The sequence below is a fragment of the Sphaerodactylus townsendi genome, linkage group LG07, assembly GCF_021028975.2.
Source record: "Sphaerodactylus townsendi isolate TG3544 linkage group LG07, MPM_Stown_v2.3, whole genome shotgun sequence".
NCBI lineage: Eukaryota > Metazoa > Chordata > Lepidosauria > Squamata > Sphaerodactylidae > Sphaerodactylus > Sphaerodactylus townsendi.
The window spans coordinates 55,375,003-55,397,694 of NC_059431.1; the positions used below are offsets into that span (position 1 = coordinate 55,375,003).

Here is a 22,692-nt window from a genome sequence, read left to right on the forward strand (position 1 = left end):
AGGGGGTTTCATGCTAAACTGCTTGACAAGCCTACATTTTGGCTCTGATGCTTCTATTATTTCATCATTCTTGCATTTCAGATCGGTGTCAATTTTCAGATGCTTATCCTGCTGAGGCAAAAGAGGCCATGAAGCCTGTAATCAGAAGTAGCATCTACAGGCAGCTGATGAGGGAAGTTGTCCAGGGACTAAAGAGTATGGTGTCACCTGAATGCAAATGATACTCAGTTCTATTTTTCATTTTCACATGAGGCAGATGTCCTGGGTTGGTGCTTGGAAGCAGTAAATAAGCTCGAGGAGGACTGAAGGTCAGTTTGGACATGAATAAAGTGCTGGTGGTTTAAAGTGAAGCTGGTGAAAGAGTATGAAGACATCTTGATCTGGACTAGATCTAAAGACAGAGTAGGGTCATATTTGGGGAATTCTTTTACATCTAGAATTATAGATGCAGGAACAGATCTCCTGTGTGACATGGAGTGCTAATTATTAAAGTTTCAATGACTATTCTATTCCCAGAATACCAAGGATCACCATTACCACATGTTCCTGCCTAACCATTACAATCTGTTTGATAGGACTTTCTTTGTATGCAGCCACCCACAGAAGGTAGATTGGTAATCAAAAGGGAGAGGATTTTTTTACAGGGTACCTCATTTATACAGCTTTCTTCCAGAAGAGAAAGAAGTTGTTTCATTCTTCTATTATTACACAGCATACCTAAAATTAACTTTTCATTCAGACTTTCCATTTTTAATTGAAAGGAGTAGTGTTGTGGTTTCAAGCTTATATTTTAGTCTTTTAAGGCATGAGCCTTGAGATCAGAGTGTGATATAATTATTTTATATATGAGTTGAGTATATGATATAATTTTTGATAAGTAAATACTTGCCAGAAAGCAAGTTCTCCCAGATGTCAGAGGCATTTGCTTCTCTGTAAATGTGCTCAGGATCTGTCCTTATTTCTTAATACACACTTCAGGGATATTTGTGGGGTTCACATCCCATTACTAAAGCATCTTGTCTATAGACTTATGTCAAGAGTTGCAAACACAACAGCTGATTACATGTTACATATGACACAAGATGGCTTCCCAAAGCAAGTACAGGTGTCAACTGAGTCTCTTCCATTCCAGATTTCCAACCCCATATAGAGGAACCTCTTGGGAAAATGGCAAACTCAACCGAACACACCAGTTGTTACTGGAGAATCATGCCTGACAGGAGGAAGGAAGCCTGATCTACTGAGGGTCCCCTTGCTGAAACTGACAGCTCCTCTGTCATGGTCCCCCTGTCATGCCCCCCCCCCCACGCTGCAACTGACTGAAGAAGCCCTTGCTGCAGCTGATCACTAGCCCGAGAAAGGGTTAGTATAGCCTTGCAGAGAGAAGCCAGCTGAACTGGTAGAGCCTGAACCCACACAGTCTTCTGGCTCAGGACTAATCAACAGGGCTAAAGACATTGCTAGCAGCTCTGAATCTCTGGCCCCTTCCGCACACGCAAAATAATGCGTTTTCAAACCACTTTCACAACTGTTTGCAAGTGGATTTTGCCATTCCACACAGCTTCAAAGAGCATTGAAAGCAGTTTGAAAGTTCATTATTCTGCATGTGCGGAATGAGCCTTTGCGATGCAAGCCTCTGAGATGCAAGCCTGAGGTGCAGACGGAGATTGAGACTGGCCTTAAAGGAGAGATGCCGCTCAGCAAGACTACAGGCTTACCCAGAGCCTTTCCAGGAGCAGTCCCAGGCAAATAGCTCTGAGGAATAAAAAAGCCATGGGCAGGAACTGCAATTGTGGTTGCAAAGTGGATTCTACCTGACCTTGTCTGCATGCCACTGCTGTCTCCAGACCTGACTGACAACAGAATGGCTTTTGACCTTGATTCCTGGATTCTCCTGATTGCTGTATGCATTCCTGGCATTTGACTCCTGGCCTATATTGACTTCTCTTTGGACCCTCCCATGGACTTAGTAACCTTGGACTTTATTCTTTGTTGAACTGCTAGCAGTCCCACTCTGAGCCTCCTCAGTACTACATGCGCTGTGGCAGCAAACCAGCCCTGCCTACCTGCACAATCGGTGACACATTTTAGAACTTGAAGAACTTTTAGATCTTAAATTTTTGGACTGTGGAGTGCAAACTCATCCAGAACAGGGGATAAACCTCAATTTCTGAGGTAGTCCTTCTGCTCACCAGTACAAGTCCCACCTTTTGGGACTAAGATTCAGTATATTAATCCTTATCCATTCCAAAACAGCCTCAAGGCACTAGGTCAAGGTTTCTATACCCTCCATGGAATCCACTGGAAACATGAGACAGAGCCAAGTATCATGACAACTCAGTTTAAAACTCCAAATGACCTCACACTTCAATGTCATGTAGATGTTAAAAAGCAGGGGGCAATATTAAACCTAACTGGATCTGAGTGGCCAAATACCCAAGATGTAGTTCTGTATCACAGGACTGAAACCACTGCAAAATTATGCCTCCTAGTCTTTACCCTGAATGGTAGTGCTGAAGGATACCATAATAGGTGGTACTGGGACGACAACGCTTAACTAAAACCCAACACTGACGTATTATGATAATGTATCAATTTCTCCTGCATTGAATGTCAAATTGAATAAAGTTTATCCTTAATTCTCTCAAGGAAAATACCCCTGAAAGACACTTTTACTAGCATTTACATCTGCATAATTATCACTGGATACACAAGGCATAATATAATCATTCAGACTTACCCAAACTGTTATCACTGCTTGTTGGCCAGGAAGCTATTCTGTCTCTTAATGCTTTCTTCTTACAAAACTCATCTGATTTCACAGAAAGTTCAACTTCTTCTTTCCGGATTTCTCGCACAAGTTGCATGCGACATCGAGTAAAATCCTGAAAGGAAATCTTTCCATTTTCATCTGCACCAAGCTGATGCATGATCTCAGCCACAGATTTCTCCATGTTCAGTTGGCGGCACACCATCAATAAGTCATTCCTAAGGATTTTTTTTAAAGCAAGAGTTGGAGATGGAAAAGAGGGAGGGAGAGAGAAGTCCAAAAAAAGGTAGTTTAGCTCATAAAAACAATACTTGCTCTGTATAAAAAAAATGCTCAAAAATTCAAAGTCCAATAAAATAACTGCATTTTTTATTTCAACAAAGGCACTTTCAGGTCTGCCAATTTTAGTTACAGAAGTCCGTGTCTGAACAAAGGAACTTATGACCTCCAGTGGTTTCCTGGAATAGTCATGTACAGCAAACTCTCAGGAGGCTGAATGCCCAAACTTTATTTTACCAGTAAAAGTTTTACTCTGATTTACACATGAAAAAATAAAAGCATGATGGAATAAATAACATAAACAGGCAGATGGCAAGGAAGGAAAATAAAGAGATCTTTAATTTATGATTGACCTTCCACATTTCTCCCCACAACAAAATTTCACGCAAGACAGAAACTCACCATTATACTTTGAAATATCTAAAGAAGCATGAACAGTAACAATATGGCACACAATAAAACTGAGTATGACTCGATCCACCTAAGATACCCTTAATTTCAATAAGATCTTCTTTCATTTTCTCTTGCTATCCACACGGCAGGGCCCTGAACGGGAAGTATTGATCAGCAACTGTAAATCACAGGAACTCTCTGTGGCCCTGAAAGTATGAAACATGCAAGTATGCCTTGGTATTGTCCAGCGATATCTGGTAATCTCCAGGTCTCATTATCTCTAGAACAGATTGAAAGGTTTCCATTCTGAATCTTCGCAGTTTGGTGAAGCCGTTCAGATACTTCAGGTCCAAGATGGCCCTCAAATCTCCATTTGTCTTGGGGACCACAAAGAAGTGAAAGTAGACCCCTTGCAATCTTTCCAAGGATGGGACTTCCCCTGTAAGGTGTAACATGTGACTATAGACTTTGAATATAGATCAGCTTGCCACACCCTGAGCCAGAGGTTACATCTGACAGCTACAAAGAATGCCATAATCTTGAATTTTAAATTAAATTTTAATCTGAGTTTATATTTGATAAATGTACTAGGAGATTTTATTGCTGCTTTTATATGTTATTTAAATGTTATTTAATTGTATTGCCTTACATATTGTACACCGCCCAGAGCCCTCCGGGGATGGGGCGGTATAAAAATCTAATAAAATAAAATAATAATAATAAATCTGGAAGTAAATATTAAGGAATCTAGAGTGGAATCAGCCAAGAAGGAGGTGGCCTTGGGATCCTGGAGGCACCTTCCGCCAACCTCTTTTTGTTCCAGGATCAGCTGCACCAGTTTGCGGGTTTAGACAAAGGGCTTCATAAGCCCTTTTCAAAGAAAATTCACGGGGGTCCTTTTTTGCAGTTGATTTAACTTGTTTCTTCGGGTCCAGTGTAACCCTAGAGTCTTAACTGAGTTAGCAAGTGTCAACTGGACCCTATCAAAAGTGGGCAGCAGAATATCCTTCAAGATCTCAGTTTAGATTTGAGTAAGATTTTTCTTTCAAAAACGTTTGGCACAAAACCCATATGATGGGAAAAATGAAGGCAGTCTTCATTTTCACATAATTGTATTTCAAATTTCACTTCTTTTAGTTCAAATCCCAAATCCCGTCTCTTTCTTATCTTTCTCAAATCTGTCTTTTGTTTGTACAACTACCAATCACATTACCTTCCTTCTAATAGCATCTTCTCCTGGGGTTCCAATTCATACTCTTTCTTTTTTCTATCATTCACATTTCCAACATGTCAATTTACTTACACCAGTAAGCTGTGTCTTAAATAAGGCATTGTTACCCAAAATGGTGGGAGTGTTTTTGAGTTGGGGAATCGGCAAGAAGAGACTTTTTGCTTAGTGAAGGGTCAGGCAAGCTTGAATCTTTGCCATCTATGTTTATGCAAAGTAGCTTTTGCAAGAAACTGATTGAATCACAGCTGTAAAACAATGGAAAATGTAAATAAGGTGGCCTTGAAAGAGGAGTTAGTTGGAGGAAGAAATTAAGATTAGAGCTGTACTGGCAGGAACACTTTGAACAACCACATTAACAAGTTCTTTAGCTTAGCAAAGCAGATAGTCCAGGATTGGAGGTGGAAAGCAGGGTTCCATGGCAGAAGTATAGTCTTTGCTTTAACCCCTTTGGGAAGGGAGTGGCAGGCAATTTTGCAAGGCAGATATGGGGAGGGAAAGACTGGGCAAGATCTTCTGTTCTTGTGGTTACACCAGCCAATGCAGAGAATGGGCTCCTCATCCTGGCACTGCACTGTTAGCCATGTCAAGGATTGGCAGGAAGGGTAGAGCTAGAAAACAGGGCTATCCCAACCCATCATGAGTCCGTCTGGTAAAAAGTTTCATCCAGGGAAACCCAGAGGGGTATTTTTGAATGTATCTTATATTTATAGTTGTTTCATATCCTCTACAGGGCCCTTCTTATAACATGGTTTTTAAATTAAAATTTACTTTAAATTGTCTATCTTCAGTTTATACCTTCTACATTAACAATATTTGATTTTTTTAAAGTTATCCAATCCTTAAGCCAAACTACAGGACAAATAAAAAGCTTGTCCAAACAGAATTCATTTTGGAAACTTAACAATAACTGCCCATTTCACATTTCTAAAGGTTTGTTAAAAGGTCATTAATTTCAGGGGTCACTAAACAGAACATTAAGAGGGAGGGAAGTAAACATTGGAGATGATTACATTGGAGTTAAGATAAATTGACAATATGATAAACCAACATTTATGAGGATCAAATTATTTTACTTCCAGAAGTGCCAAAACAAAATGTGCTGCATAGGGTGTGTGCTTATTTTTGGTTCTGAGAAGGAATCCTTTTCCTGAGGCTCTGCATCTGCAATCAAAAATCTCCTTGATGCAGGAAACTAGAAGCCACTGTACCAGGTTCAAAAAAAGTTCCAAACCACAAAATAGCTAATACACAGGAAATCTGGCTACCATTAGTAAGGAACATATCTGGTGCAAAAGAAATTGATGGCTGACTAAGTGGGCCCTAAGGTGAACATCTTTTGGAGATCTGTTCTGAAGATTTTCTGACCAATCTATCCCTAAGGATGCATGCATAACGGGATACATTTTCGTGGTCCTTTGAAAGGTAAGTGGTATGTAGAAAGAAATCAGACATTAAACTGTCATAGCATATGTACCTTTAATTTTTAACACCTGAGAATTAGGAAAAATAAAATGAAAGCAGAAAACCATTTATGTGGTAAACAAAGAAAGTATTATTTAGAAAGAAACCCTTTCATAAAGTCCCAATAGACAGAACTACAAGGATGTTTAGCTAAAGCTAAACATCTTAACACTTGAAAATACCTGAACTCCTTCATAGTGGATTATCATTAAACACATTATAACATATTGATAGTTTCCAACATAAATAATATTTAAACAAAAAAAGGTATTGAAAACATTGTAGAGGTTTATAAGAGGTGGCTGTTGTTGTTTTTTAGTGCTCTACAAAATTTGCATTGGAAAACTGAAAAGGTCTGAGATCTCCTCATGACATCATGACCCCACTGTCCTGGCTCTGGACTCAGAAGCCTCAGAGGAAGAGTCTGGGGAGCCAGAAACATAATCTGGGGAACAGCAAGAAATTCAGGGAGACACCATCCCGGCATGGTAGATTACTCTGCCCTCTTTTGTTCCAGAGGCTGTCCTCTGAGGATCCTGCAGATGAGGCTCCTCCACCCGAACTTTTCTCTGTACCCTGCCCCCTCAGATCCTGGAGCAACTACAGGTCAGTCCAAACTTGGATCACAAGCTCACCAGGATTCAAAACACTCAACATCAGGCTTCTGCTGAGAGAGTAGAGAGGAGGCATAGTGATAGATTAGCAGCTCATGTACCAGCTGTGAAGCCACACTAGACATAGTTCTCTGAAGAATTCTGGGCTAATTAAGACCCCCACCAGAAGAATTCCAGGCTGCTTCCAGAACAGCTGGGATGGCTTTTTTTCAATCTATTTAAGCAGAGGGCATAGAAAGTAATATTATAAGATCAACCAGTTCTCAACCCTTGAGTATTAGAGTAATTTCCAGATCTTGCCTGCTCCAGAAACTATGATAATCTGCAGGGAAAGTCCTGGCTCTCAAACAGACCAGGAAGCCTGAGGCCAGAACATCTATACATATAAAAAGCTAACAGTGACTTTGTTAGTCATGCCCTAATGAAGAATTGGCTGGACGGATCGCCCCCAAATTTTCACGACGTCCCTCCCTGTTGCAAGCAGGTAATCGGACCTTCAAATCACAGAAAGTCCATACCTGAGCCAGGTTAAACGTCTTTTTCTGGCGCACCAGGCCATGAAGCTGGCTGTGTTTAACTGTCACCCTTAGAATGTTTGTGCAGCATGTCTGTGGCCTGAGGGGTTGGTATGCCCTTAGAATGTTTGCGCAGATGGGCAGAGATGAGCATTGAAAACAGTAAATAGGTAATACTGTTAGGTAATACAAGCGGAAGTGAAACACATACACACTTTGCCATGTGAGACGTCAGATGAGGTTCCTCCCTCCCACACGCAGGCAACTTTTACTCTCTGTGCCTCACCCACTGCTACCACACAACACACATACTCTCATACACATCCAGCTCATCCTCACACACCTCACTCTGCCCTCCCTCACATCCAACCACCACTTACCCACTTCCTCACCCATATTCGCCACAGCTCTTTTACTAAAAGCGAGGTGAAGTTTGCCTTTTTCTTCTAAGAAAATCTGCGGGGTGGGGGCGAACCAACACTACTGGCTCCACTTCTTTTGCACATGGCCCTTTAAGCAACCAGGGAGCTGGCCTCGATCTAAGCATCTCACCACCCTGCCTCTGCTGCCTGACTGGGATAGCCTGCTTGCCCCAGTTCAGCCTTACCCAAGCCAGTACTGTGGTGGTCAACCAGCCTCATGGACAGCGGGATTTGCACTCTGGACAGTTCCATTGTGGAATGGAAAGGGTTACCTTATACTGAAAAAACAAGACACCACCATATAACAATGTGCATTGAAAAGGGAAAGAGGGATTCCATTTGACCACCCCAAAAGGCTATGCTGGGGATCATTGGACCTGCATGGACATCTGTGTGGGTTGCAAACTGTGATGAGAAGGACAATTGCCACAGCAACACGTGGCCGGGTCCCGCTAGTATGCTGTACATTTTGAATGTGAAACACCTTGCCTTAAACAGCATTTTGCTCATTCTAAAAGATAAATATTTCACAGATTTTTTTCAGTGCTTCCCAAAAATGTTACAATTTTTCCATCAGAAAAACTGAAAAGGTCCTCTAAAAAAGAATCAGGGAACAATTTTTTTCATGGTTTCTCATCTCTAATTGTGTACCATCTACCATCACAGCAGAAGAACCTACATTAATATGGATATGGTAGATTAACAATGAAATACAGTGGATATTCTCAACACCTGTGAGATGTTTGAGTTACCTTGTAGAACAGCAGCACAGATGGCAAGTGGGTTTGAGGATCAGGAACATTTGAAAGAACAGTTCAACAGAGGATTAGATTCAAGAATTCTTGGATTGCAATTTCAAAAGCTCTTTGACAGCCTACATGTCAATTTAACTTGATCTACAAAACGAGATACTTTGTCTTTTGAGGTGCTTTAGCACAGTGATACTCAGCTGTTTGGGAACCACACATGGCTGTTTGACTTGTGGCTCTTCTGAGGAGCTTGTGGTTGGCAGGTGGTTTCCAATTTGAAATAGCAACTGTTGGAAGGACTGGATGAGGTGAAGTTTTCTAAGCCTTATGCTAAGAGTGGAAGTAGAGTCTATCTTCTCAAAAATCCCAAACTTTCTCAGCAGCCTCTTTGGTCTTATCCCAGCATCCTGACTACTGCTGAAAGGAGAATAAGACAGCAACTGTAAAATCACTGCTATCTACCACCTTGGAAGCCAGCCATTTGCAAAAAGAGGAAGCTGGCCACAATGGGACATTTTTATTTCCTTTTTATTATGGTCATCTTGCCTGCCTCCAGGCTTGGAAATCTCACTCACCTGAAAGCTGTGGCTTATGGGGGAGGACAGCAAAAAGGCAGAGAGCAATGTAAATACCACATAAGCTTCTTGTGAGGGGAATTTCAAAATGCTGCTGGATGGCTCAGAGTACACTCCTGTAGTGGGAAGATTGAACACCTTGACACCCCTCATCCCTCCATCTTGGCACAAGGAAGAGTAGCCTTGGCTATCTCACTCAAACTTGAGCTGTGGGATTCATGCCAGGGAGTAAGCAACAACACTGAGAAAAATAAAGGGCACATAGGTTCAACTGTGGTGAGGAAAGCACCCCCCTCACGCTCAGAGGTACTTTGGTGATTTTAAAATGTAAATTTAGTCTTAATTGTAAGGATTTTAGACATATTTATATAGGTTTAGGGTAGACTGGTAACACCGCAACAAAAGCAGCAGGTTTAGTGTGGGATGGTGCTTAAGTTATTTAATCAGCAATCCCTCCCTCCCCCATACACTGAAACAGGGAAGTGTACCGACCCATCCATATTGGATGTTCCAAGCAAGTGCCTGGTGAGATAATTTTCTTGGTCTTGATTGTCAGTGCTGAATCCTTCATCTTGCCTTGATGGGAAACATCTCTTAGCATAGCTGTGATGTGCAGACAAGGATGAATGAAGAGCAGCTTGTCTGTTGCTCTGTGTTTGGAACCAAGGAGGGATTACTATACAATGCTGACAGACCTACTGGGTAGCCCTCACTAACTGGGGTGCTAAATATTTTACTAGTTTGATTTGATTTGATTTGATTTACTGAATTTATAAACCGCCCTCCCCCGAAGGGCTCAGTTGCAGTTCAGGTATTAAAATTTAAAAGTATACCTCTATATTGGTATATATTCTTTTTTCACACAACAAAGTATTAATGAAATTTTCAAATAATCTAATAAAAATTGTCCACGATCACTCAGAAAATATAACAAGCAAGGGCTCTGTTAAAGAAATAATATACTGAAGTATCTAGATTTGCAGTACTAGTAATAATAAATATGGATTTGCTCATATGTAGAACATGTATAACAATATCCCACTTACAAGTATACATTCTTGTATTTTGACAGTTACAAAATGTCCTGCATTTCAGCGCAGAAGTATAACAAGACAGATTCCAAAATATTTCTGAATCATCAGATTCAATTCCTTGCAGCAAGTATTCTTTTATTTGCCATTGTTAAATGTCAGCTTAACTATTCAGAGACTAACAATTAATTGTTCTCTCAGGAGGTGCCCTTTCTCTCCATGTGTGACTTCAGTACCCAGATCACATTTTAAAAGGTTTCCAATTTAATGCACAACAGCTGAGACTTCATATAATTTCATTAGGAATGCAAATAACTTGTCTCTGTACTCTAAATTAAGAGGTGCACAATGAAGTGTTTTTCTTTACTGCAAGAATAAAAATCAGCTTTCCTACAAAACTTCTGAAGGTTTTTAAAGCCAAGAAGCAACTATGCAGATATGCTAGTTAAGAACAGAAAAATACATACAGAACAAATTTTGGAGCTATATGAAGGGAAGAATGAATTTTAAAGTTGAAAATATTCACAATCTGCAGCAAATTAAATCCATAACAAAAGGCACTCCACATCCTCAAGTTGTACATTATGACCACTGGGTGTCTAATCTAGAATTTACTGGTGGTCCAGGATTTAAGTTTCTCTTCTGAGCTCCAATACAGATGTTTGAACTCTTTATTGCAGAATAAAGCCTGAAGGTCTGCATCTGGAAATAAGAGTTAAGTTAACCTGCAACCTCTAATGAGGCCATGTCTGTATTGAGAGGCAACAAGGTAACATAAGCTATCCCTACAGACCTGTTTCAGTAACTGGGAGGAAAGAATAATACCACAGAACAGAGTGATCAAGGCAGCCAACATCTACTTAAGGTAATCCTGGTTTGAGTTCATGTAAAAACTTTTACCCAGAAAGTTCACCCAGAATGCTTCCTATACTGTAAGCAGTGCTCAGCCTCTGGCTCTCAGAGGTACCAAATGGGAAGAAGTCTTTGAAGAAGTAATTATAGAGAAAGCAGCAACTTTTCTAGTAAGAGTAGGCTAAGACAGTGAAAAAATACTGTTAACATCAAGAACACATGACCATAGCAGGAGGACACACATCAACTGTTTCCCCTTTCTATATTCTCTGGGCCAGGTTTTACCTCCATCTCAGAGTCATTATTATTATTTAGAAGAAGAATTTGGATTTATACTCCCCTCCCTTTCTCTCCTGTAAGGAGACTCAAAGGGGCTTACAATCTCCTTTCCCTTACCCCCTCACAACAAACACCCTGTGAGGTAGGTGGGGCTGAGAGAGCTCCAAAGAGCTGTGACTCGCCCAAGGTCACCCAGCTGGTGTATGCTGGAGTACACAATCTAATCTAGTTCCCCAGATAAGCCTCCACAGCTCAAGTGGCAGACCAGGGAACCAAACCCGATTCCCAAGATTACAGTGCACCTGCTCTGAACCACTACGCCACTGCTGCTCCTTTACAAAATTTATATGCCCCTTTCTGTCCTTTCACAGGCAAAGGTAGCTTACAATTTAAAACATACATTTTAAACCATATTTTAAAACTATTAACGCCCCCCCAAAAGCACAAATCAATAAAACAACTAAACACAGAATGAACATATGTACATAACATAAAATCAGTAATTAAAACGTTGGTGAAGAAAGAGTCACTGAGGGAATGGAAAACAAAAAAACTTTACTCACTGGAGGAAGACAGCAAAGGGGGGATGGATGTATCACCCTGGGGACACAGTTCCACAGCGATGATGCCATGACCAAGAAGTTCCTATCCTAGTTTGCCACCTTCCTAATTTCAGAACATGGTGGGGCCTCTAAAGATGACCACAGTAATTGGGCACGTACATAAAGGAGTGTCTAGACACTTACAAATAAGAGCACCATTTCTGTAATACTGGGAATCCAGTATATCCACTGTTTCATGCATCTTGTGTATTTTTTATTCGTAATATCTACTTTGCCAGTTCATATTAGTCTTCAGTGATGTTCAATATCAGACAATGGATGAGTGCAACTTGAACAATTTGGATGCTTATTCTTTAGCTTATATGATCACATTGCAGCTATTCAGTGCTGTCTCTGAGGTAGTGTCAACTCTGAAGCTGTACAAGGCCTTTTTTCATGGTGTCTTGGATATAACCTTCATTAACTGCATAAGTAACACATACTGACATCTTCATCCACAACATTCTGATCCGTTCTGGGCATGAATGACAGCCCTCTGTTAAAGGAAGTAAGGCCGTCTTTTGGCCTAGCATTATGCTAGATGGAATCAATAGTATAAAACAGGCCTATGGGAACACTTGTTGCATCACATTTCATTACACCTTTATCCCCTGCTATCCCAATACAAAACACTGCACTTCAGTGGCACTTTCTCTTCCATGAAGCAAAATGCTCACAAAAACTTGACTTCAGTTGTGTAAAAATTCTTCTTCAGCACAGTTCAGTTCAGGAAATCAAGCCCTCCACAGAATGCCATGTCTCAATGTCTGTATCCACCAAAAAACCCACACTTCCTGACCACAAAAAATGCTGGATCCCCCCCCCCCTCCACTTAACATCCAACCTGTTGAAGAGTTCTTTCAGTCTGGGTTTTTTAATTATTTTTCCAGCACGGTAATTATGGTACCACTGCACTAATCGACTAAATATGGTACCACTGCACTAATCGACTAAACCAAAGTAACTGTGATAAGTTACTTATGCAAGTTGGAAACTGGTTTTAACAAGTTGGAAACTGGTTTTAATGTTTATATTTTTATACTATTTTTATATTATTGTATTGTTTTACATGTAAGTTGCCTTGAGTCCCTCTGGAAGATCGGTGGGGTATAAATGTAACATACCCCTGTTTCCCCGAAAATAAGACAGTGACTTATATTATTCTTTGCTCCCAAAGATGCGCTATGTCTTCTTTTCAGGGGAATGTCTTATTTTTCCGCTCCACAGCTGCATGCTCTGGTTGACTTTGCTACGTCTTACCTTCGGGAGATGCTTTATATTTAGCACTACGTCTTATTTTCTGGGAAATGGGGTATAAATAAATAAATTAGGAGAGGTAGCCAATACCTCAGAGGACAGAGTCAGAATTCAAAATGACCTGGACAGATTAGAGAGCTGGGCCAAAACAAACAAAATTAATTTCAACAGAGATAAATTTCAACAGAGATAAATTTCAACAGAGATACCTTTGTGGTAGGTGGGGCTTTATATCAGATAGCCTTTATCGGCATATAAAACAATACTAGTAAAATACAGAAAAAAAAGATTTAAACCAATCCCCAAAGAGAATGATAACAAAGAATCTCTTAATAACAGAGTGATGCAACAAAAAACAGAACTATCCTTTATGGTGTATAATTTCTAGTAAAAACTTGGCCACCAATTCACAAACTACAAGATCAGGGTTATTTAGCATGTATAAGATCTTTTGAGTATCTGGAATCCTGTCACAGTTCAAGGGAAGAGTATTTGCATATTTTCCCCTAATTCCCTCATATTTAGTGCAATAGAAGAGGGAATGGGCTAAAATTTCCAGTTGATTAGAATTACAGGAGCAGAATCTCTCGCACCCTCTATTTTTTAAAAAATCTACCATATAGCAGCACTGAAGGCAGAACATTGAACCTAGCCAATGATAAAGCTCTCCTAAGGCTAGGGTTCAGCATTATGCATATATAATCTGCTATGCATCCCTGTTGAAATGGTATCGAGCAGCTAAGGGGTTTTGGACGCCGCAGCAAGTAGGTTTTGAGATTCAATACCCCAGAGGACAGAGGCAGAATTCAAAATGGCCTGGATAGATTAGAGAGCTGGGCCAAAACTAGCAAAATGAATTTCAACGGAGATAAATGTAAGATACTACATCTAGGCATAAAAAATGAAATGCACAGATATAGGATGGGAGACACCTGGCTTGATATCACTACATGTGAAAGAAATCTGGGAGTCTTAGTAGACCACAAACTGAACATGAGTCAGCAGTGTGATGCGACAGCCAAGGAAGCCAATATGATTCTGGGCTGTATCAATAGGAGTATATTGTCTAGATCAGGGGTAGGGAACCTGCGGCTCGAGAGCCGCATGCGGCTCTTCTGCCCTTGCACTGCGGCTCCACGAGCTGAGCCGCTGGCCCCATCCTTGCCCGCACCAACTGCCCGCAGCCGGCTGGGTTGCACTGGGGGCTTCCCCTCTCGCCCGCCCACATTGGAGCAGGGCGGGTGCTTTCCAGCCGACACGACGAGGCCGAGCCGCTGGCCCCATCCTTGCCCGCCCTGCAGGCAGCAGGGCGGACACATCCATGCGCTTCTCAGAATGAACGGAGTAAAAGGTAAAAAAAACCCAATATATACAGTATTATCTTTATTTTAAATGTCAAAAATTATTTGCCGCTCCAAGTGTTTTCTTTTCCTATGGAAAACGGGTCCAAATGGCTCTTTGAGTGTTAAAGGTTCCCTACCCCTGGTCTAGATCGAAGAATGTAACTGTACCTCTCTATTCTGCATTGGTTAGACCTCACTGGAATACTGTGTACAGTTCTGGGCACCACAATTCAAGAAGGATATTGACAAGCTAGAACGGCCAACCAAAATGGTAAAAGGTCTGGAATCCATGCCCTAAGAGGAGAGACTTAGGGAGCTGGGTATATTTAGTTTGATGAAGAGAAGATTAAGAGGTGACATGATAGCCATGTTTAGCTATTTGAAGGGATGTCATGTTGGTGAGGGAGCAAGCTTGTTTTCTGAGGCTCCAGAGACTAGGACCAGGAGTAATGGGTTCAAGGTGAAGGAAAAGAGATTCCACATAAACATCAGGAAAAACTTCATGACAACAAGGACTGTTCAACAGTGGAATGCACTACCTCGGAGTATGGTAGAGTCTCCTTCTTTGGAGGTTTTTAAATAGAGGCTGGATGGCCATCTGACAGGAATGCTTTGTGTGTTCCTATATTGCAGGGGGTTGGACTTGATGGCCCTTGGGATCTCTTCCAACTCTATGATTCTATGAAATAAATAAATATAAACAAATCCTGACCATCTGGGAAGGGCACCACAGTGCCATTCTTTCCCATGCTAGTATTAATTCCTGAAAAGTTGGATTAATGTTGACATAGGAGCAACCCATAGTATGGACTGTTCCAACACAGTCCACAAGTTCTCATGCTACACTGCACCACGGGAAGCTCTTTTGCTGTTTTCACCAAAAGACCCAGTCTAAGCAAATGAGATATAGAGTTCATGAATAAAAAATACCATGAAATAACTTCCTGCTCCTTTTGATATCACTGGCATTTGTGCAAATACATCCAAAATGAGCCACAACTTCATTTGAACCAGATAGTAACAATGATTAAGTACAGAACCTGTACGTAACAACAGAAAGGGTTTCTGAACACGCCCAGAGTGCAACTATGTAACCACAATACCAACATTTAGGATAAGAAATTTTTTGAAATCAACTACTTATTACCACCTTACAGTTTTAAAAAATAGGTCACTTGAGAGATAATGTCTTTCTTGGGAAATAGAACCCATTAAGTTCTACAGGAATTGTTTTAGAATTGCAAAAACGGGCTAAACCAATTCGAGTCCTGTATCCATCGCCCCTGCACCACTCTACTAAGTGTAACTCTACACCAGGAAACTTATTGCAAAGTTGAAGTGCCACTTTGCTAAAGGCGTACATAGGGGCTCTCTGCTCCCGCTAGGGCTACACCAGTTTTGCGGCAGTTATTACCTGCTGATATAGCCGTCGCCATCCCCGTCGCAGGTCTGGAAGAGGCGCCTCATCCTTTCCTCCTCGCCGGTGCTGGAAGTGTCGCTGCTGCTGCTCCCGGTGCTGCTGGCGCTTACCTCTACCACCGCAGCCGGGGCGGCCGCCATCATCCGCTCTCTCTTCGGAGGACGTGGTGGTCGTATTGGCAGAGGTGAGGAAAGCAACACAGCCCACGGTTTCCCCGAGTTCCTCAGGATCCTCAGCCTGCAAAATCCCTGCTAAGGCGCAGCGCGTGCATAGCGTCCGTACAATGCAAACAAGGGGGCGGGGATAGCCAGCCGTTTCGCCAGCTCTCGCGCACGAATTCAGCGCGGGCCGCTTCACGCGCCAATCAGCGACGTTTCAGTGACGAAGACCTGCGCTGCAGATTAGCCGCACGCTGGCATGTTCTTCGCTGAGTGGGAGGAGGGAAGTCGGTGGTTGCGGGCTTTCTGGAAGGGCAAAAGGGAGCGCAGCTCGGAGTAGGTCATGCGTCTGTAATCGGCAAGGGGCACAACCGAACCATCATTCAGATAGCCTAGCTCCTGCGCTCTTCTTGAATACTTGGCCATGAGCAACTTGCATATCCACATATTACCCTTCAAAATGAAACATTTCCAGGCTGAATTGCGCCCCCGCCCCCATCACTATAGAGCAGGGGTGTCAAATTCAATTGCACAGGGGGGCAAAACTCAAAGCTCACTTTAGGTTGGGGGCCAAACAGGATAACCATTTATTGCCAGGCATGCAAACCCCCTCTGCCCACGGAGAAGGCAGCTGCCTACTCTGTTGGGCAGAGGGGATGGCGGCGGCGGCCTGCCTGGTGCTGCCGCTCTCATGTCGCACAAGCTGGCAACACCAGGCTTGCAAACCCTCTTTGCCCCACAGAGAAGGCCGCTGCCTGCTCCATTGGACAGAGAGAGGACTTGCCTGCCTGGTGCTGCTGCTCTTGCGCCGCGTGAGCTGGGAACACCGGCCATGCAAACCCCCTTTGCCCAACGGAGAAGGCAGCTGCCTGCTCCATTGGGCAGAGGGGGGGGGGGCAGTCCCAGGCATGCAAACCCTCTGCCCCACAGACAGGGCAGCTGTTCCACCTGCTCCGTTGGGCAGAGGGGACGGCAGCACCAGGTATGCAAACCCCCTCTGCCACATGGGGAAGGCAGCCGCCTGTTCTGTTGAGCAGAGAGGACGGCAGCGGCGGCCTGCCTGCTGCTGCCGCTCTCGCACTGCGCAAGCTGGCGACACCATTCTTGCAAACCCTCTCTGCCCCACAGAGAAGGCAGCTTCCTGCTCCATTGGGCAGAGAGGGGACTTGCCTGCTGCTATTGTGCCACGCGAGCCAGGAACACCGGGCATGCAAACCCTCTCTGCCCCATGGAGAAGGCAGCTGAGCCGCCATAACGCCGTGGGGCAGAGAGGGGACAGCTGCTGGCGGCATGCCTGCTATACCGCACTCCATGCGCCCGCATGAGCCGGCCGTGCGGGCTTGCAACCGGCCTCTCTTCCGCATGGAGAAGGCTGGCTGCTTGCTTCATTGGGCGGAGAGCGTGGCGGCGACAGCCGCCTTGCCAGTGCTGCCGGCTCTTGTGCTGCGCATTGAGCCGGTTGCACCCGGTGGCCTTCAAACCTCTCTGCCCCACAGAGAAGGCAGCCGCCTGCTCCGGTTGGGCGGAGAGGGGATAACTGGCAACAGCCTGACCGGTGCTGCCCCCCTGGAGCATACAGAGCCCCGCTCGCACCACCCGGAGCAGCAGCTTCTGCTCATCCCCTGCGGCAGCCTACCCTGCGGGTGTGCACAGAAGTCAGAGCAGGACTCCCCTGGAGCAAAGTTGAATGCTGGACCTCCGGCGGCACTTCCACTTGGCATTTGCCCAAAGCGGCGAGCCCGGGAGATGGGGCTCGCCACTTGCAAAAAAAAAAACTCATTACCAAAGCACCAGGGCAAAAAAAAAGCACCGTTTCTGCCCACAAGGAGGTGCCGCAGGACTTGGAGGCGGGGAGTTCGCAAGTTTGGGTGGGGCGAGGAAGCCTTGCCCTTCCTACTTTTGGCTTGGAGGTCTGTAACTCATGGCACCGGCTACTGCATGGATTGCAGGGGCTGGGGGGGGCATGTGTTTCTAATCATGCCTGTCACGGTTCCCTGGGAGGGAATCCTCTCCAAGCTGGCTGGCGCGCGAGGAACCCCTCTGGCCATTACACTGGGGGTCCCGTTGGTGATTCTCTCTGGGTTACAAGAGCAGGTTTGCTGCCAGAGAAGCCCCAAAGGGCAGCAGCTGGGACCCCGGGGAGGGGCAGCCGGCCCAAAATGGAGCCAGAGCAGCCCTGGAGAGGGGAAGCCTGCCTGTCTACTCCCCCCCCACGCCTGGCCTGCCTGCTTGGTGCTTACTAGTTGCCTCCTCCTTCGTCCCTCACTGCAGGCTGCAAGCTTCAGGCTCCTGCTGTTGGTTTGGGTGGGTACAAGAGACTCCCTTGGCTGCAGCCTTTCCCCAACTGCTCTTCCCCAGGTCCGACAGGACACCGCCCCTCCCACACGGCTCTAGGCTGGCAGGGCCAGACAATGGAGTGTTAAGTGTGTGTTAACAAGGGCCAGATAGAATTATACAGAGGGCCTGATTTGGCCCAGCAGGCGTGAGTTTGACACATGTGCTATAGAGGACCTGGAGCTCCGGGCGGTTCTTCTGGCTCTCTGGACCAGTGCGTTGGTTTTAATAGGCAATACTACTTAAGTGTTCTGCTATTGCACGGTTTTCTGGCTGAAATGGTCTGCAGGTGCCGTGCGTGTGCTTCGATTCGCTGGAGCTTGTCCACAGCTGCATGGTATGGCGATTAAGACTCTAGCCGGGGTCACATAAAGCGCCACCACCACCGGCTAATGAACTAAAGTCTAACCAGCTCGGAAACCACCCAGCACCCAAACACTGTATTTTGTTAAGGTTTTTTTGCCTTTTTTTACTCCGCTCATTTTGAGAAGCCCATGGATGCGTCCGCCCTGCTGCCTGCAGGGCGGGCAAGGATGGGGCCAGCGCCTTGGCCTCGCTGGCCGCCGGGAAAACACCGGCCCCGCTCCAACGGGCAGGCGAGAGGGGAAGCCCGCGGCGCAGCCCAGCTGGCCGCAGGCAGTTGGTGCGCCCGTCCTGCTGCCTGCAGGGCGGGCAAGGATGGGGCCAGCGGCTCAGCTCGTGGAGCCACAGTGCAAGGGCAGAAGAGTCGCATGCGGCTCTCGAGCCGCAGGTTCCCTACCCCTGCTCTAGGGGTTAGGATTTGTTTCCCCTGGTTTGGGGATCTAGTCAGTTCCCTTGGGTCCTTTCCCTCCTTTGGATGGTTCAATCTAACAAATTTGCAACTTTTATTCTTTATTTGGACATCTGTCCTGCCTCTCCCCAAGCTTCTCCAAGGACTGGATCTGCTGGACTCTTATTTCATCTCCACTTTCTGGGATTTTATGTGTGCTTTTATGGGGATGGGGGAAAGTATCTGTGCAGCGGGTGGTTGGGACTGAGAGTCTGGGATTATTTATTGCTCTGGCCCACAAGGGACTGCACCGTGCAGAGGCTGTACCTGGAAGTTTCCTGTATGTATTGCGGGGGGGGGGGGGGACTTTTTTTCATTTTGATGCAGTCTTGCTGCACAGTTTGAACTCTAGGGGAGGAGGAAGAGGGAAACTGCAGAGGTTATCTGCATCAGCAGCCACAGTGCGCATCAGGGGGCATTCCCTTGCCCCAGAAAGCATTAGGAGAGGAGGAAGGGAGAACGTAGGGGGGTCTCCTCTTCAGGGAAGTCCCCCCCGCTTCTCCTGCCTCCATTGCAAAGCACCAGGACGTGTGGCTGGCGCTGCATCGAAATGCTGAAGAGGCACCAAACGTAGAAGGTTGGGAATTGCTTAGAGAGAGCACCCCACCACCACCCCTTTTCCTCTTCCCCACTTTCCCTCTCCTTCAAGGGGTCTGCAATTGCAAGAGAAAGCCCATGCACTCCTTGAAGGCATCTCGCCTACTCCCAGCACAGAAACACACCAGAGGATATTTCAGCTCAGTGTATTTGGGAGGAATTGCCCACTGGAAGGCTGTGCTTGTCATTCCAGTGACATGGGGAATGGGCATAAAAACAGGCTTTCGAGATTAAGGGGGAAGATTTTGGGAGAACTTTCTCTAGGGCAAGAATTGGAAGTGAGATTTCAGTGCCTTGGTTGGGATTTGTGAAATAATTAAAGGGATGGAAACCATGCATCTTTTCTCACCAGAAGTCAAGCTGGCCAGCACAACAGGCTGGCTTCAAGTTCTGGGCAGAGAGTGAAAAAAGATACTTATTCACATGGTATGTGGTGAACTTATGGAACTTCCTGCCACTGGTTTACATGACTTTAAAATGAGATCAAGTAAACTCACAGAGGGTTCTACGAACAGATAAATGGAGCCTCCATGTTCAGTGGTACTGTATCTTGGGGTAATTACTGTTGGGAAACCATATGAAGACCAGGTTGCTGGTCTTCCCAAGGGCAAACTTCTTGGCTACTGTAGCAATCATGATGCTGAGCTACATGGTCTAGCAGGGCTCTTCTAATGATTTTATGTTTGGCCTAGGAATCGAATTACAACTAAGGGCAGCTGATAGTGTTTGAGAATGAGAAATTGCCTTTTTAAAAAAAGCATCGTGGCTGCTGTCAAACCTTTCTGTTCTGTTCCTTCTGCATAGACCTTTTCTTTAATTAAACAAAGTACCGTGTGTGTGTTTTTCACCACAGCAATAAAACATTTTGAAAGCATTTTGAAAACATTGTCAACAAATTTTATTTCTGCTATGTAGCATGGCCCATTGCTGTGTTCAAATTTGTGAGTTGGGACATGTTCTATAATGTGATGGTGATTTTGAGACAACCTGGTGCAAAAAATAATTGTTTGGACATGGTGGGGGAGGGCGGCTGCAAAACTCAGATTTTGTCCCCATGATCTATTTTCCCTAGATACGCCTCCGGGTGTGGGGGGGGGGGGGCAGGCTGGTCATCATTTGACATTCCAAACCCTTAGCTAATTATGTATAGGGATTACATTCTAGTATTTCACTTCTTTGCTGAATTACAGTACAAAATTTTGTTTTGCTAATTTTGTAAACTCTAATGGAATAGCTTGCATGATCTGTTATGTTTAAAAAGAAGACAGAGCCACATCCAAGGAGGAGGCCCAAATCCATTCTTGGCAGCAACACACCAGCATGCTGGCAGATTTGCCCTCCCCCCGGGGCATTCACCTGGTGGAAGGGTGATCTCACTGGCATGCGACCTCTCCCCACAACCTGGAACGCCATGCTGGACGCTGAACCAGCAGCCCAGGGCCTTTGCCACCAGTGGTGTAGCAGGGGTGGGCCAGGGAAGGAGCCAATCTTTGTTGTTTCCCTTCTGGCGTTATGCTGGCAAGCTGGAATTGATCTAGAGGAGGGCAACCAAAATGGTAACAGTTCTAGAATCCATGCCCTATTAGGAATGGCTTAGGGACTAGTTATGTTTAGTCTGGAGAAGTGAAGGTTAAGGGGTGACATGAAAGCCATGTTTAAATATTTAAAGAGATGTCATGTTGAAGATGGCAAGCTTGTTTTCTGCTGCTCCAGAGACTAGGACAAGGAATACTGGATTCAAGGTACAGGAAAAGGAATTTTACCTAAACATTAAGAAGAACTTCCTGAAGGCAAGAACTACACGATAGTGGAATATACTGCCTTGGAGTATGGTGGAGTCTCCTTTGGAGATTTTTAAACAGAGGTTGAATGGCCACCTCTCAGGAGTGCTTTGATTGTGTATTCCTGAATGGCAGGCAGTTGGACTTGATGGCCCTTGAGGTCTCATCCAACTATGATTCTAGGTATCTGTTGTAGGGAGTAGAAGGGAAGATGATCATGACAGTAAGCTGTTTTGACTCCTTAAGTTTAGAGAAAAGCAGGGTATAAAAACCAACTATTCTTCTTTCCCTCCTGATAGTGCTTCAAATCCCTGTGGGGAGAATGTTGTGGCAGCAGGGAAATATCACAGCATCTGAACTCCTGTTCCCTTGCCTGGGGCCTCCAGTAACTTAGCGCTGGGCCTCAGTTTTATTGACACTAATAAAGATTTTTCTCATGCCAAAGTTTCTCCTGTTATTTACTATTTCTGCCAAGTTGCATTGCCTGATGGAAGGTGGTTTAAGCCAAATAGTTGCTTTAAAAATACCCACACTAACTTTTCCGAAGGCTAATATCAACCAAGCCAAGGGACAGACAGAAAAACCACCACCCCTAATTCAAACCCAAGGAAATCTTGACAGAGCCAGTTTTCTTCTGAGACTGTAGCCTGTCTTCAATGTCACTGCCTGCCACACTATATTTTATTCAGGTCTGAGGAGTGTTGGTATTTGCAAGTGTCTCTCACAACCAGTCATGGAAGTGTTAACTGTGTGTAAACAAGATGCTGAGGTCACATTCTGATGAGCTGACCTATTGATTAACTATTGGCTAATTTGAATAGCCACTGGTTACATGTTTATGAGCACGTATATCTGAAGTTAACTTGTTTGCTTGGTTCTCAGACAGTCAGTCCTAGTCATGTGCTGAAACAACTGTAAATATGAAATAGTACAGTATAGTATTTATTGTTTTTTCTCCATGTTACCCTACCCCTTTAGTTAGTAAAATGTTTATGCAATTCCTTAGTATCTGGGTCCTTACTAGTAACTGATAAACTCTGCTAATGATGTATATCCACCAACAGAGGTTACGGTGGTGTAGGTTTGCCTCCTCTGCAAGAAGAGACCCTTTTGAACAATTAGTTGCTAGATTTAAGCTAGAAAGGGAAATTCTGAAACTTTTCTCTCCTTCCGGCTGGTTGGACTATTTCAAGTTCCCTTTTCTGTGCTGCTGACTGT

At 44.4% G+C, this 22,692-nt stretch overlaps 1 protein-coding gene across 1 annotated transcript in view; it reads right to left on the bottom strand.

Annotated features, from left to right (window-relative positions):
- Nucleotides 1–16,082, bottom strand: part of MCC (MCC regulator of WNT signaling pathway) — a 240,601-nt gene extending 224,519 nt beyond the window's left edge. The window contains exons 1-2 of the mRNA XM_048503353.1: nucleotides 15,788–16,082; nucleotides 2,741–2,988 (exon numbers count right to left, since the gene is read on the bottom strand). Of these exons, the coding sequence (XP_048359310.1) occupies nucleotides 2,741–2,988; nucleotides 15,788–15,936 (397 nt within the window). The 5' untranslated portion in view covers nucleotides 15,937–16,082. The remainder of the gene's footprint in view (nucleotides 1–2,740; nucleotides 2,989–15,787) is intronic.
- Between the last annotated feature and the right edge of the window lie 6,610 nt (nucleotides 16,083–22,692).